Raw genomic sequence first — 14,730 nt, 5'->3', positions numbered from 1 at the left:
GAGTTACCTGATCTTGTTGATGATGTCGATGGCAGACTGCTCGAGCAGAGTGTTGGTGATGAAGGTTCGAGGCACGCTCATCTTCCCCTCGCTCACCCGCATCAGAGACGGCCTCAGGTTCGCTGTGTGCATCACGTGAGGACACACACTCTCCGCCGTGTCCACCATGGAGACCAACAAACTCTACACACACACACACACACCATACATAAATACAAGCACACACACATACAACAGGTGATGGTACTGAACATCAGCACTTTGAAATGCTCTGCATGAACGTTTTTGTGAGTGTGTGTGAGTGTGTGAGAGTGAGTGTGTGTGCGTGTATGTGTGTGTGTGTGTGTGTGTGGTGGAGCTTAGTGCACCTGCAGCTGCTGGTTAATGACAGTGCTGACTTCTCCCGCCATGGACTGCAGTTTGTCCTGGATCGGGGCCACCCACGGGCTCTCGACCGCCTCACACGCTCCACCTCCTTCTCCATCTCCTCCACCTCCTTCTGCATCTTCACCTCCGTCTCTACCTCTACGGCGTGCCGAGCGGAGCTGATACATACTGGCCAGGAGCTATACAGCGAGACACACAGCACCGTGTGATCTAACACTGTCTCTAACACACACTCATCATCTTCCACATCCTCCTCATCCCAATTCCCTCCTTTCCATCCAAAAAAATAGTTCCTTCTTCTATCCTCTCCTCTTTCTCTTATTCCTTCCTTCCTTCCCTTCCCTATAGCGTTCCTTCCTTCTTCAACTCTTTCAGTATGCTTCCTTCCTTCTCTTTCTATACTCTCCTCTTCCTTTCTTCTACCTTTTTCTCCTGTTCTTTCTAATTCCTTCCTTCTCTCCCTCTACTACCTTTTATAACGACCGTTTTTTCAACTTCCTTTCCTTCCGTCCCTACTTACATCTGGCCCTTTCTCTCGCTTCTCGTCTCCTTCCTTCTCTCATTTTCCTTCACCCTTTCTTTTACTCTCTCCATTTTGCTCCAGTCCCTTCTTCTATGTCTTCCATTCCTTCTTTCTCCACCTTTCATCTTTTCCTTTTTCTCCTTTCTCATTCCTTTTCTTCGCGCCTTCCTTTGATCTTTTCTTCCTGCTTTCTTTCCCTTTCTCTTACTCTCTTTTCCGTCTTTCGTTCTCCCCTTCCTTTCTTTTATTTCTTCATTTCTTTCTTTCTCCTTACTTCTTGTGTGTGTGTGTGTGTGTGTGTGAGTCTGTGTGTGTGTGAACCTCACTCTTTTCGAGTTGCGGGCGTCCTGGACGAGTCTCTCCGCTGCTTTCATGTCCTCTTGAACCTTCTCTCTCTCGCTAAAGCGAAGAGAGTTTAGGTGGTCCTGCACCTTCACACATAACCTGTCAATCATCTGCACACACACACACACACACACACACACACACACACTAATCAGATGACTCTGTCGTCAACTGCTTACCCATGATGAGCCAATCACAGACAGACAGACACACACACACACACACACACACACACAATAACCTGTTGTGTGGTGGACGTGACAATGCCTTGCTGTAGCCTGTAGGCTTGTTCTTGTAGGTATTTCCTCGTTTCATGGTTCCTCAAGAGATACTGCTCCATCTGAAAACAAACACACACACACACACACACACACACACGTGCTGGTATTCAGTCATTAGTAAGAGAAGCTTGATGCTTAACACGATGCTCCCACCACCATGCTTCACCATGTCTTACATTCAAGACATATAACTCGAATGAAGTCTATTTCAGATCCGGGCTGTAACTTTACAAAATGTGGAATATATAGATACTCATGCAAGGCCCTGTAGGACACACATGGCCGATACATATCCATCCATCCATCCATCTTCTACCGCTTACCCCATCTTCAGGGTCACGGGGAACCTGGAGCCTATCCCAGGGAGCATGGGGCACAAGGCGGGGTTCACCCTGGACAGGGTGCCAATCCATCGCAAGGCACAATCACATACACACTCACACACCCATTCATACACTACGGACACTTTAGACACGCCAGTCAGCCTACCATGCATGTCTTTGGACTGGGGGAGGAAACCCCCGCAGCACGGGGAGAACATACAAACTCCGCACACACAGGGCCACGGTGGGAATCGAACCCCGACCCTGGAGGTGTGAGGCGAACGTGCTAAACACTAAGCCACCGTGTCTTTCGGTCATTATCTACTTGACTGATTGACCTCTGACCTTCATAAGAGCGTCCTCGGTTTTCTCAGGGCTGGACTTGAGAGCTTGTGCGGCGTCCATGATGGGCACTGGCATGAAGCGGATAGTGTAGTTCCTGCACGACATTGAACATTGTGTGATCACTATCTACCTACCTTACACACACACACACACACACACACACGTGTCCAAGAGACTCACTTCTCCAAAGCAGCTGCAACGTCCTGCAGACCCTGAGCACTGACGTTATTCCTGTCCCAAATCACAGTCCTGAAACACAACCCAGAGAAAATGTCATGCACTATGCACAATTACATTACACCAGGCTTTGTTCATCAGGTGTGTGTGTGTGTGTGTGTGTGTGTGTGTGAGACCTGAGTTTGGTGTTGATCTGCAGGGCTTTGGCTAGCATTTTAGCCCCCATGTCTCCCATCCCATTGCCGCTGATGTCTAGGCGAGTCAGGGAGCTGTTTCCTCCCACAGCGTTCAGCACCATGGACAAATCAGCCTTCAGCTTGGAATCAGCCAGGGACAGAGAGCTGAGTGGCTACACACACACACACACACACACACACACACACACACACCACCACCACCATCATCATCAGTCTGTCAGTTCCATACACACTTAGTTCATAATACACTTTAAATACATCCTAGACTGAAACCAAGGGACAGAAACTCTCACTGAAAACCCCGAGTTAGAGTTAAACACATGACAGACAAGTGTTATTGTATTGTACTATAAAAAGAGTCATATGTACAGATATGGTAAACTTAGCGGTTCTACAAAAAAGCGCTTTACACTGGTTCTCATTCACACACACACACACACACACACACCAATGGTAGCAGAGCTGCCATGCAAGGCGCTAACTTGCCATCGGGAGCAACTCGGGGTTCAGTGTCTTTCCCAAGGACACTTCAACACGTGGAGTCACGTGGGCCGGGAACCGAACCGCCAACCCTACGATTAGTGGACGACCCGCTCTACCACCTGATCCACAGCCGCCCAAAATAAGCGAATAAAGGCTATGAAACCTTTAAACCTGAAAACCGCGTAGATTCATAGAATCTTGATTTTCCGACGAGGGTAAAAGTGTGGCCGTGTCTTTCTATTTGTGTTATTTTTTCCCAATATAAATAAAATATCAATAAATATATAATTCAGTATAAAAAAAATACTTAAGGCTTTTTATAACAGGTTGCTTTCTATTTTATTTTGTACTCCCTGTGTGCTTCATGTTCTCCTGGCTTGCTAGTGTTTGTTTTGGTCCTGTCATTGGTTTGTCACCTAAATGTGTGCACCTATTCCGTGTTTACTGCCGGATGTTGTATGCTCTGCTGTTTCTTGTTTTGGTGCGTCTAAGTAGCTTAGTCTAAGCCTTAGCTTTCAGTGTTCGTGTTTCTGGTTTAGACCTCACACTTTTTTTTTAAACCTATAATACTAATGTAAACTAGCTTGATGAAATTAGAGCAAGTTACGCGGTGTGGAGTAAGAGTCCAGGCTCATATAAACACTTACAGATTCCTCCTCCTGGATCATAAGAACCAAATTGTTCAGCACCTGCCCCAGATTCCTGCACACACACACACACACACACACACACACACACACACACACACACACACATCACATTGTATTTGTGTTATATATGTATAACATATAGAAACACTGAGTTTCTACAGAAATATAGAAGTTCTCCTGATTAAACGCAAAGGAGGCGGGGCTTATACTGGGTAACCAGTTGCACGGCTGATGCTGCTTGTCGCATCATGCGCTCAGGTTTTCATGTCTTGTGAAAGCTAGCCCAGTGAGCGTAGCCTATCACGGTGGAGGTAGTACACCGTTACATCCGCTGCGTTGCGTTCTACTTGAGCAGAGTGGGAGTCTCGGACAGAGAGCTGTCAATCAAGCGTGCGCATTAGAATATTAAACCCCGCCCAATTAGTTCTCAGATGTTCCCGATCAGCTAAAAGAGCTCAATCATACAGTATATCCGCCATGTTTTTCTTCCAACAGTCCGTTAATGGACTTTTTAATAGAATGCTTAAATTCGGCATCCAGGTGATACGCTTCATATCGTGTATATATGTTACATTCTATATTACCGGGAATTTCAGTATTAAAGCAGTGCATTTCTTGGGAGGGGGATCTGTGTGAGAGAGTAATGTGTGACCCCGTGGCTCACACACTGCTAATGCCTCTCACTTGGATTTGATGTTGTTGAAGTTCTTGCCCAGAGACAGCTGTCTGATGGAGCGATTCTTAGCCAGCCACACCAGCAGAGTCGTCAGATCAGAGTCCAAACCTGCACATGGAGCATCAGCGTTTAACCTTATTCAACACACTCCTGATTCTTATCGCGTCTGAGAGGAGACACAATAAACCACAACTGAAAGGAACGTGTGTGTGTTGTGTTCTGACCGTTGTCTGAAATATCCAGGCTAGAGACGTTGGGCATCTCAGCTATACAGCCTTCCAGAATCTGAGCTCCAGCTGAACGCAGCTATACACACACACACACACACACACACACACACATACACAAAGTCAGAATTGTTATTTTACAAATGTATTTTTTATTTAGTCAAGAATAAAGGAACACACACGCATTATAATCACACGTTCTTTCTTTTTCTCTTACTTACCTTTACGTATTTACTTTAAACGTAATTATGTATGTATTTAAGCGTACCTACTTATGTACTTTCTCCCTTACATATATAATTATCTACTAACCGACTTACGTACGCAATTACTTATGTACTCGCCTATGTACCTACGTACGTGTTTACTTATTTATTTTAATAACCTTTAATAACCTCACCGCTTATTATAATCGTGACCGAGTACCTACATATCAGCATCGCATAATGTAACATCACCACTCTCCGCTCATGTGATGAAAATGCAGTGAAGACACTTTAGAGAACCACACAAGAGCGCAGAATTACGAAACGATGATAGTGGGAGTGTGTGTGTATGTGTGTGTGTGTGTGTGTGTGTGTGTGTGTGTGTGTGCGCGCGCAGAATCAGGACATATTTTGTCGGTTTAAGGCGTTCCAGCTGGCCTCAATAATTTCGTCAGCATTCACGTGGGGAGATTTGATACTGAAATAACTTCCTCAATACAGACTCAGAAAAAAAAGACACGTGTGTGTGTGTGTGTGTGTGTGAAGGATGATGGTTCAGGTTACTGCGTGGTGTGTGTGTGTGTGTGTGTGTGTGTATACCTCACAACTGCTCAGATCCAAAGAGACTTCTTTTAGGTTGGGATTACAGGCCAGACCCAGCAACAGAGCTCTGATACACACACACACACACACACACACACACGATGAGATACTTACACCCAGGGAAAATGACCAGACACACACTCATTAGTTAATTATTAACGAATTCTATATCCGGATTTCTGTAAAGCTGCTTTGGGACAATGCCCATTGTTAAACACGTTAGACGAATGAAATGGAACTGCCCTGACTCGACAGACACGTGACACACTGAACTCCTGCAGACTAACGAGACCGGACGGGGAAACGTGCAGAACAGTAGACACAGATATGAAACGTGTTATACCGTATAGTGCGGGTCACAAAGATGATTATCGGGAACTGGGCTCTGTTCCTTCCTAAAATTTCTTAAACAAGTTTCACATCCCACTATGTAGACATCCTGAAGTGCTGCCTGCATGTGATGGTGAAAACAAGTGTCTCTGTGAGGAGACGTGAAGACGTGTGACCACACGGAGCTTACGCTGATAAACCTCGGTTCGGTTAAATCACACACTAAAAGCCTTGTAGTTAATCATCTTATAATATTCATTCGTTCCTTCGCCTCTTCCTTCTTTCTTTCCATCTTTTCTTTGTTCCTACCATCCTTCCTCCAATCCTTCCATCTTTAATCTTTCCTTTGTTCCTTCTTTCGTTCCTTCGCCCCTTCCTTCTTTTGTTCCATCTTTTCTTCGTTCCTTTCTTCTTTCCTTCCTCGCTTCATTCCGTACTTCCTTCCATCCCTCGTGCTTTTCTTCAGTCCGTTCTTCTTTACTTTGTTCATTCCATCTTTTCTTTGTTCCTTCCATCCTTTCCCCTTCTTTCTGTTTTTTCCCTTCCTTCCATCCTGCCTTTATTCATTCCTACATTCTTTCATTCGTTCCTTCATTCCTTGGATCCTATCTTCCCTCCTACACCTTCCTTTGTTCCATCTTTCTTTTTGTTTCTTCCTTCCTTCCTTCCTCCCTTCCCTCTTTCCTACCTTCCCACACTTCCTTCCTTCATTCTTTGTTCTTTCCTACGTTCCTTTGTTCCTTCCTTCCATCCATTCCCCCCGCTAACTTTGTTCATTCCTTCCTTCCAATCCTCGAGACTTCAGGTTATTATCCGAACACTGTGTACTTCACCGTATTTACTGTATTAAGTTGCTCCTGTTTTATGGTATATAAACTATATACAGTTGGGTGTAAAGACTCTACGGTCCTGTCTGTTCCAGTCTGACCTCCGAGTCTCGATATTTCATCCCGCTACACTTTCATCTGAATGGGAGGATAATAAAAAACCGAATAGCTTTGCGTGACTCACTTGAGGGCCTCTGGAGGCAGTTTGGTACCGGACAGGACGATGGTATTGAGGGCCAGAGCACTGCCGAAGAACTGCTTAAAGGAGGAGGGCAGCTCCTTTCCTTTCCTGCAGGGGGCGTGCAAGAGACAGAAACAAAGAAATAATGAACCGCTGCATTGATCATTGTTTACGTTTTACTGCAGAAAGCATTGCGTGTGTCTATGTGTGTATTTCTTACTTAATACTCAAGACGCTCTTGGACATGTTGAGGACAGAAAGATGCTTCAGAGAGCCTCGGAGTAAAGAAGAGCAGACCTGAACAGTACAGAAAGTAGGAACGGTACATTTTCAATATGGTCGGTCACATGTCACTCGTAGGTGGAATCGGTAGTGTGCGTATATACGGGGTTATACGGTAACCACCAGCTCAGCGGTTTAATTAATACTGTTAATATGTGGAAAGGAGGAAAGTTTAAGCAGAAAAGTTTATTCTAGGAAAAAGTCATTACGTACAATGATTCATCAGCGCATGTGCAACTTTTTCAGTTTCTACACCTTAAGTAAACCAGACAGGAAGACTGAGGAAAGGGGGGCGGGGCTTCCGGGGTGTCAGTCGATATCAGAGAGTTCAGAACACCCGTGCAACTGTCGATCATTCCAGAATCGTACGGAGATTGGGGGTGGTGGTTTAGGGGGGTGGGGGTGGGGGTGGGGTAGTCTGATGTTTAAATGTGGAAGTGTGTAAAGTGTAATTCGCACTACTCTTGTGTGTTTAAGGAGATTCTTAAAATCTCCGAACGAGCTAGACATAAATAAACTCTGGTGTAGGTTTAAACAGAGCAGCATTGTTACTTGTTTCGTGACTCGGATCATTTAGTGTCCACTTGTTGTATAATTTACAGCAGTGTGTGTAAAGGTGCTGTGATGGTCACTGACCAGGTCCAGAGCGCAGTCACAGCTGGACAGGTCCAGAGTGTGCAGGCTGTTCGGCTGACTCAGGAAGTTCCACAGGTTCTACAGAGACACACAGACACACCTGCTGCTTCATAACACACCCAACATCAGTGTGTGTATGAGTGTGTGTGTGTGTGTGTGTGTGTGTGTGTGTGCATACAGCCAGGTCGTCTCCCCTCAGCGTGTTTCCAGACAGATCAAGGTGTTTGAGTGTGTTAAAAAAGGACGAGTTGGAACACAGAGACTGAGCCAGAATGTTCACACCTAACACACACACACACACACACACACACACAGAATGATCAAGAACCAGTGATATACTGTCAAAATAATAGTGCAAATTTGAACAACTATGAGTGTGTGTGTGTGTGTGTGTGTGTGTGTGTGTGTGTGTGTGTGTGTGTGTGTGTGAGAGAGAGAGAGAGAGAGAGCGCGAGCTGTGCACCTTTAGCTGAGAGGGAGTTTTTCGAAAGATTCACATGCTTCAGTCCAGATGAAAGTTTTCCCAGTGGAGAACTCAGAGATGCAATTCCTGATAAACACACATCATTATCATCACTGTTATCATTCATAATAATAATAATAATAATAATAATAATGATTATTGTTGTCATCGCTGTCATCATTAACATTGTCATCATCATCATCATCGTCATTACCATCATCTTCATCACAATCATCAGTCATCATTGTCATCTTCATCATCTTAGTCATTGTAATCACTGTCATTACCATCATCATCATCATCATATTCATCGTCATCACTGTCAACAGCAGCAGCACCATCTCAATACGCCTGGATAATTTACTTAACGCTGATGTTTTCGAGTGACGTGTTTATAACACACGAATACAAACCTACGTTTAAAAGAAATGTATAGAAAGAATACGTTGTGAGTGTGATACCTTTGTCCTCCACCGAGTTGTTGGCCAGGTTGAGTGTGTGTAGAGCCGAGTGCGGGTTCTGGCTCAGAGCGCTGGCCAACTTCTGTGCAAAATCACTATACAAACAAACAAACAAACAAACAAACAAACAAACTGTGTATCTGGAGTGCGCATGCTGAATACAATGTATATAGTGAAAATAGCCAAACTTACTGGATATTTCTTATTAAAAAATGACAATAAAACTAAATATACAATTAAAAATGTTAAATTATCTGCCAGCAAAACACAATTCCAAGCTGAAAATGAGTAATTATATTTTATTTTATCGTTTTAAAATGTATTTTAATTCAGATTTAATTTCGAAATATTAGATAAATGTGACTATATTAAAGATATTTTTTATCTCATATCGTTGTGCAGTGTACAAGTGTATACACACAAACTAATCTGAATGTATATATCTGAATTTGTGTATGTGTGCATGTGTGTGTGTGTGTGTGTGTGTGTTTTCTTACGCTTTGAGTCCTGTGTTTTCCAGAGCCAGCTCCTCTAATCTGCTAGAACGAGCCACAACTCTCAAGATCTGATCACATAAATCTGTAGACTAAACACACACACACACACACACACACACACACACACACACACACACACACACACACACACACATTAGTACACATTAGTACAAAGAAGTAATTCCACAAGGAGACAGTGAGGGGACAGTGAGACGAGACGCACCAGTTTGTAATCCTTGAGTGAGATTTTAGTGAACCACTGGTTGTACTCCAACACTGCCACGATGGCCATCAGGTCCCTGAGCACCACACAGAACAAACCACGCCATATAAACACACAACCTTCATCATCCTCATCTTCTTCATCATCACCTTCTTCTTCCTCTACTCTATCATTACTATATTCATTATCATAATGTGAGATGTTTCTGGTACCTGGTCTCCAGGTGGATAAAGTCCTGTAGGTTGAGCTCTTTTGTGTCTTGGGTGAGGTAGATAGTGTCCACGTCCTGGCGACAGAGAATCAGGGATGAAACCCAGAAGAGAGGAGAGAGAGAGAGCGAGAGGGAGAGAGAGAGAGTGAGAGAGAGAGAGGGAGTGAGAGAGAGAGAGAGAGTGAGAAAGAGAGAGTGAGAGAGAGAGAGAGAGAGAGAGAGAGAGGGAGAGCGAGAGGGAGAGAGAGAGAGTGAGAGAGAGAGAGGGAGTGAGAGAGAGAGAGAGAGTGAGAAAGAGAGAGTGAGAGAGAGAGGGAGAAAGAGAGAGCGAGAGAGAGAGAGTGAGAGAGAGAGGGAGAAAGAGAGAGCGAGGGAGAGAGAGAGAGTGAGAGAGAGAGAGAGAGCGAGGGACAAAGAGAGAGAGAGAGAGAGAGAGGATAGAAGGATGTACATACCCACTGCACCTCTGCTCTGTAAGGCAGCCCCATTTGATCACACACACACCAATACATACGAGAGAAAGCACCTGAGAGAGAGAGAGGGAGAGAACATATTAGAATATGTGTGTGCGTTTATGTGTGTGTGTGTGTGTGTGTGTGTGTGTGTGTGTGTGTGTGTGAGTAAGTGAGTATGTGTTTGTGTGTACCACAAGGTCCAGTATCAGGGGGAGGATTATTTTCCCAGAATGCTTGTAGACTGGTCGTCCTCTCAGCGGGCTTCAGAGATAACTTCTTCATCACTCTCCTAACACACACACACACACACACACACACACACACACACACACACACACAGGAGTTAACATATGAAGATTGAGAGAGAGGGAGAAAGACAGACAGACAGAGAAGCAGATAGACAGAGAAGAAGACAGACGGAGAAGCAGAAAGACAGAGAAGCAGACAGACAGAGAAGCAGACAGACAGACAGAGAAGCAGACATACAGAGAAGCAGACAGACAGACAGACAGACAGAGAAGCAGACAGATTGACAGACAAAGAAGCAGAAAGACAGAGAAGCAGACAGACAAACAGAGAAGCAGATAGATAGACAGACAGAGAAGAAGACAGACAGAGGAGCAGACAGACAGAGAAGCAGACAGACAAAGAAGAAGACAGACAGAGAAGCAGACAGATAGAGAGACAGACAAGCAGACAGACAAGCAGACAGACAGAGAGAGAAGCAGACAGGTAGACAGACAGACAGAGAAGCAAGCAGACAGACAGACAGACAGAGAAGCAAGCAGACAGACAGACAGACAGAGAAGCAGACGGGCAGACAGACAGAGAGACAGGTGTACGTACAGTGGGTTGAGTCCGGGGCAGTGCTCCTGTATGCTGACTCCCATCTGAGCGATGACTTCATCAACCTCCTCATTAGAGCTGAGCTTCACACACAGCTGTCCTTTATCATAGTCCACCACCAACTACACACACACACACACACACACACACACACACACACACACACACACACACACACATCATCATCATGAACAGCCTTTGTTTTTCTTGTTTTCTAACACCCAGCTGTAGCTGGTTAGTGTAGGTCTACTCTGTTTTATCTCCTACTGGGGACCGAATGTGCATTTACAGCTAGCAATATGTCAGTTGTAACCTTGTGGTCCCCATGATGCTACATTTTTTCCTTAACAGAAACCGCAGCTTTGATTTTATAAAACTAAAAGAGGCAATAAATGTACTGTAAGTTACTGAAGTTAAGGTTAGGGGTTAAGTTTAGGTCTGCCTGCCTGTCTGTCTCTGTCTCCGTCTGTCTGCCTGCGCCGGGACTGATTCTTTGGTCCCGTTCACACCTGGCATTAACAAGTTTCCCGGTTGATCGGATTATAAGTGGACAGCGCCGAGTACAGCTGTGAACAGGGTCAAATCCGTCTCGTAGAGTAGACACACTGTGATCCGGTCACTTAATCCACATTTAGTGGAGGTGGTCTGGGATACATATGGCCACCTCGTATTTGTAGTGTGAACGCGAAAGTGTCTCGGCCGAGGTGAAAGCAGCTGGTTTTCAGAGCAGTCATTTATTAGTTTCATTAGCTGAAAACGTGATTAAAATTTTTGAACAGTCCGAACAGGTACAGGAGATAGAAATCGCTGGACGCTTCTGCCTGAAAATAAATGCAGCGGAAGACAGACATAATTGTGTGTGACAACCTTTCTCTAGCGGAAATTATGTACGGAACCCGAACAGAAGAGGACGAACACTGTCAAAGTTATTGTTATTGTTAATCAGGGTAGACAATACAGTATAGTACGGATATTGTTATACACTGTAGCGTGATACACGTTTACTGAGATACTGGGGTATTGTGGTATGTGTTTCTAACATTAAAAAAAAAAGCAACTACAAGCTCTGATTGACAGCAGCTGATTTGCACACATTCTTTAAAACCATTTATTATTACATTTATCCATAAATCCATTTTCTGTACCGCTTATCCTACACAGGGTCGCAGTGAGCCCGGAGCCTTTCCTAGGGGACACGTGGCGCAAAGCAGCGGACACCTTGGATGGGGTGCTTACCCATCGCACGGCACATTTTAGACATTTTAGAGATGCCAGTCATGTCTTTGGACTGGGGGAGGAAACCAGAGTACCCAGAGGAAACCCCCAAAGGACGGGGAGAACATGCTAGCTCCGCACACACAGGGCAGCAGCAGGACTCGAACCCCAACCCCGGTAGTGTGAGACAAACACGCTGATCACTAAGCCACCGTGCCCCCCTCTTATTATATTTACATAAATTAGAAATTTCAGTACATTAAATATCTACCTAATAATTATGTTAAATAGTACTAAATATAAATCGATCAATGTTTCCAGTGGTTTGTTTACGCGGCACTATTTTGCTTGAATCACAGATGTCTTCAAGTGTCCAGCACTAGCTTAAATATTATTTGCAAGTCTGATGGCTTTAACACTAATAAGAGTCGAACAAAAACTCGTCTACAACCGGAACCTTCCCAAACGATAGAGGACTCAATTATTTTGTCGCTACTGGACGTGCTACTCGCACACACATATCTGACACGCGAAAGCAGAAAAATAATTCAGTTCCTCATTTTTCGACTCATTTGCCATGCTGAAAGTGACTTGAATGCCAGAGCTGCTGTGTGTTTTTGATCTCGGCTGGCCCGTGTCCATGTTGCACAGCAGCTGTGTGAGATTATTATATACGAGTGTGGGCTGGAGATCATACAGACTGAAGTTGAAACAGATGAAGAGAAACACACCTGGCCTGGCCTGCTGCTGCCCACCGCTTGGATGTCAAAGAAATTGAAGCTTTGTTCTATCTGGAAAAAAACAAACAACCAAAAAAAAAAAAACAAAGTAGAGTGTTAGATTAGAATGAGCAACGTGTAAGGGTGGTACCCACAAACAAATGAATAATTCAACTTTTAATACACCAAAAAAAACCCCCAAACAGTTTAGAACATTTGGGCGCCAGACAGGTGTATAACTGTCAGAGAGATTTACATATTCAACCCGGATAGCTAAAGTAATTTGGTCACGCAGCATTTATTCGAATGTGCAGTAGTGGATGCGTGTGTATGTGTAGGAATGGCAGGTATGTCTGTGAGCACGAATATGAAGACACTGACCAAGCTGGCAGCACGGGTGGCTGAGAGTGACTTGGGTATTTCGGGGTAGTCCGCCTGTATTGCTCGTTCAAATTGAACTGCTCCAAGAAGCCACCGGTTTTGGTGGCAGGGTGCAAAGCTCCAGTTCAGTCCTGAACTTGACAATGAGGCATTCGCCGTTGGGGGGAAACAGCATGCTAGCATAGGCTAACCAGGAAGTATCAGATCCTCTCCACGTTCCCCAGAAACGCACAACTTGTCGAATAACCCAGGGCAGGGCAGTGGACTATTGATCAGAAGGTCGTAAGTTCAAATCCCAGCACTGTCAAGCTTCCACTGCTGGGCCCTTGAGCAACACCCTTAACCCTCAACTGCTCAGTTGTATAAATGACATTTCCCCCATGTGGCACATACTGTAACAATCTGGCATCTGTAAGACGCATACTGTAGCAGTTCAGGCTTAGTGGCAGCTCAGTGGTTAAGATGTTGGACTACCAGCACTATCATGCTTGAGCAAGGACCTTAACCCTTAAAATGTAAGTTGCTCAAATATAAATATATATGTCATCATCCTCATTACCAGGGCCATGCAAGAAGCAGAATGCTGGACAGACCACAGGTTCGTCTGCACCAATTTGAAGTTACATATCGCTCAACACCACCGGAAACATCCCAAGCCCCTTCATATAGCTGTTAATCTTGCCAAACTACAGCAGCCCCAATACCATCACATGTTCCCTGTCTAGCCTTGATAATAAACTGTCCGCCACTGGACTATAGAGATATGTATAGAGACAGCAGTCAGTGCTTGGCCCCAAGAAATGGACTAGTTTGATGAGAACTATTGAGGACCTTCTTGCTAAAAAGAACAAAGCATTCCTGTGAATCAATGTCAGAACTTTGGATCATCCTCAGAAAAGTAGGATACCCAGCTTCATCCGTGTGTTCTATGACAGCATGACAGGCGAGGTATCTCTGAGGAAGAGCCATCTGAGAAATTCAACATCTCCAACAGCATAAAGCAAGGATGCGTCCTCACCCCAGTTCTCTTCAACCTGTTCTCCAAACAAATGCTCCTGCATGCTGTCAAGGACCTAGACCCCCTGGACAGGTTTCACAGCCAAAACCAAGATGCTGTGGAACTGAATACTGAAGCACTGTTTACTGATGACTGTGCCTTCATGTTCCACCGGGAGGACTACCTACAAACTATTGTCAACAAGGTCTCTGAGGCACAGCACTGTATCACCAATAAAGGCCCCCTCCTGAAGAATGTGGAGAGCTTTAAATACCTGGCCAGTGATGGATCTCTTGACAAACAGATCTCAGCAAGTATCCAGAAAGCCAACCAGGCATTTGGACATCTCTGGGCCAATGTCCTGTAGCAACATTCCACTCCAGAGAAAGTTGAAGGTTTATAATGTTCCAGTCCTCCTCTCACTTTAATAAGTCTGTGAAACCAGGACCCCATACCTCAGGTATATTAAGCAGCTGGAACAGTTCCACCTCTGTTCTCTACAGTCCATCATGTAGATCTGCTGGCAGAACCAAATCACCAACCAGGAAGTCCTTGACAGTACCAGATGCTCTGCAAGCATCAA

At 44.7% G+C, this 14,730-nt stretch overlaps 1 protein-coding gene across 3 annotated transcripts in view; it reads right to left on the bottom strand.

Moving 5' to 3' along the window:
* LOC108275051 (F-actin-uncapping protein LRRC16A) overlaps positions 1-14,730 on the bottom strand; it is a 38,614-nt gene that overhangs the window by 10,175 nt on the left and 13,709 nt on the right. For all 3 annotated transcript variants that reach the window (XM_053685628.1, XM_053685629.1, XM_053685630.1), the window contains exons 4-27: positions 12,782-12,841; positions 10,836-10,957; positions 10,181-10,278; positions 9,990-10,060; positions 9,536-9,609; positions 9,324-9,399; positions 9,101-9,189; positions 8,604-8,698; positions 8,143-8,229; positions 7,858-7,961; positions 7,680-7,757; positions 6,982-7,058; positions 6,765-6,869; positions 5,421-5,490; positions 4,612-4,693; positions 4,396-4,495; positions 3,709-3,763; positions 2,558-2,730; positions 2,385-2,453; positions 2,205-2,298; positions 1,497-1,595; positions 1,237-1,365; positions 369-566; positions 8-183 (exon numbers count right to left, since the gene is read on the bottom strand). In XM_053685628.1, the coding sequence (XP_053541603.1) occupies positions 8-183; positions 369-566; positions 1,237-1,365; positions 1,497-1,595; positions 2,205-2,298; positions 2,385-2,453; positions 2,558-2,730; positions 3,709-3,763; positions 4,396-4,495; positions 4,612-4,693; positions 5,421-5,490; positions 6,765-6,869; positions 6,982-7,058; positions 7,680-7,757; positions 7,858-7,961; positions 8,143-8,229; positions 8,604-8,698; positions 9,101-9,189; positions 9,324-9,399; positions 9,536-9,609; positions 9,990-10,060; positions 10,181-10,278; positions 10,836-10,957; positions 12,782-12,841 (2,381 nt within the window). The remainder of the gene's footprint in view (positions 1-7; positions 184-368; positions 567-1,236; positions 1,366-1,496; positions 1,596-2,204; positions 2,299-2,384; positions 2,454-2,557; positions 2,731-3,708; positions 3,764-4,395; positions 4,496-4,611; positions 4,694-5,420; positions 5,491-6,764; positions 6,870-6,981; positions 7,059-7,679; positions 7,758-7,857; positions 7,962-8,142; positions 8,230-8,603; positions 8,699-9,100; positions 9,190-9,323; positions 9,400-9,535; positions 9,610-9,989; positions 10,061-10,180; positions 10,279-10,835; positions 10,958-12,781; positions 12,842-14,730) is intronic.

Source organism: Ictalurus punctatus, chromosome 14 (assembly GCF_001660625.3).
Source record: "Ictalurus punctatus breed USDA103 chromosome 14, Coco_2.0, whole genome shotgun sequence".
Lineage (NCBI taxonomy): Eukaryota > Metazoa > Chordata > Actinopteri > Siluriformes > Ictaluridae > Ictalurus > Ictalurus punctatus.
This window is presented reverse-complemented; position numbering and strand designations above follow the sequence as displayed.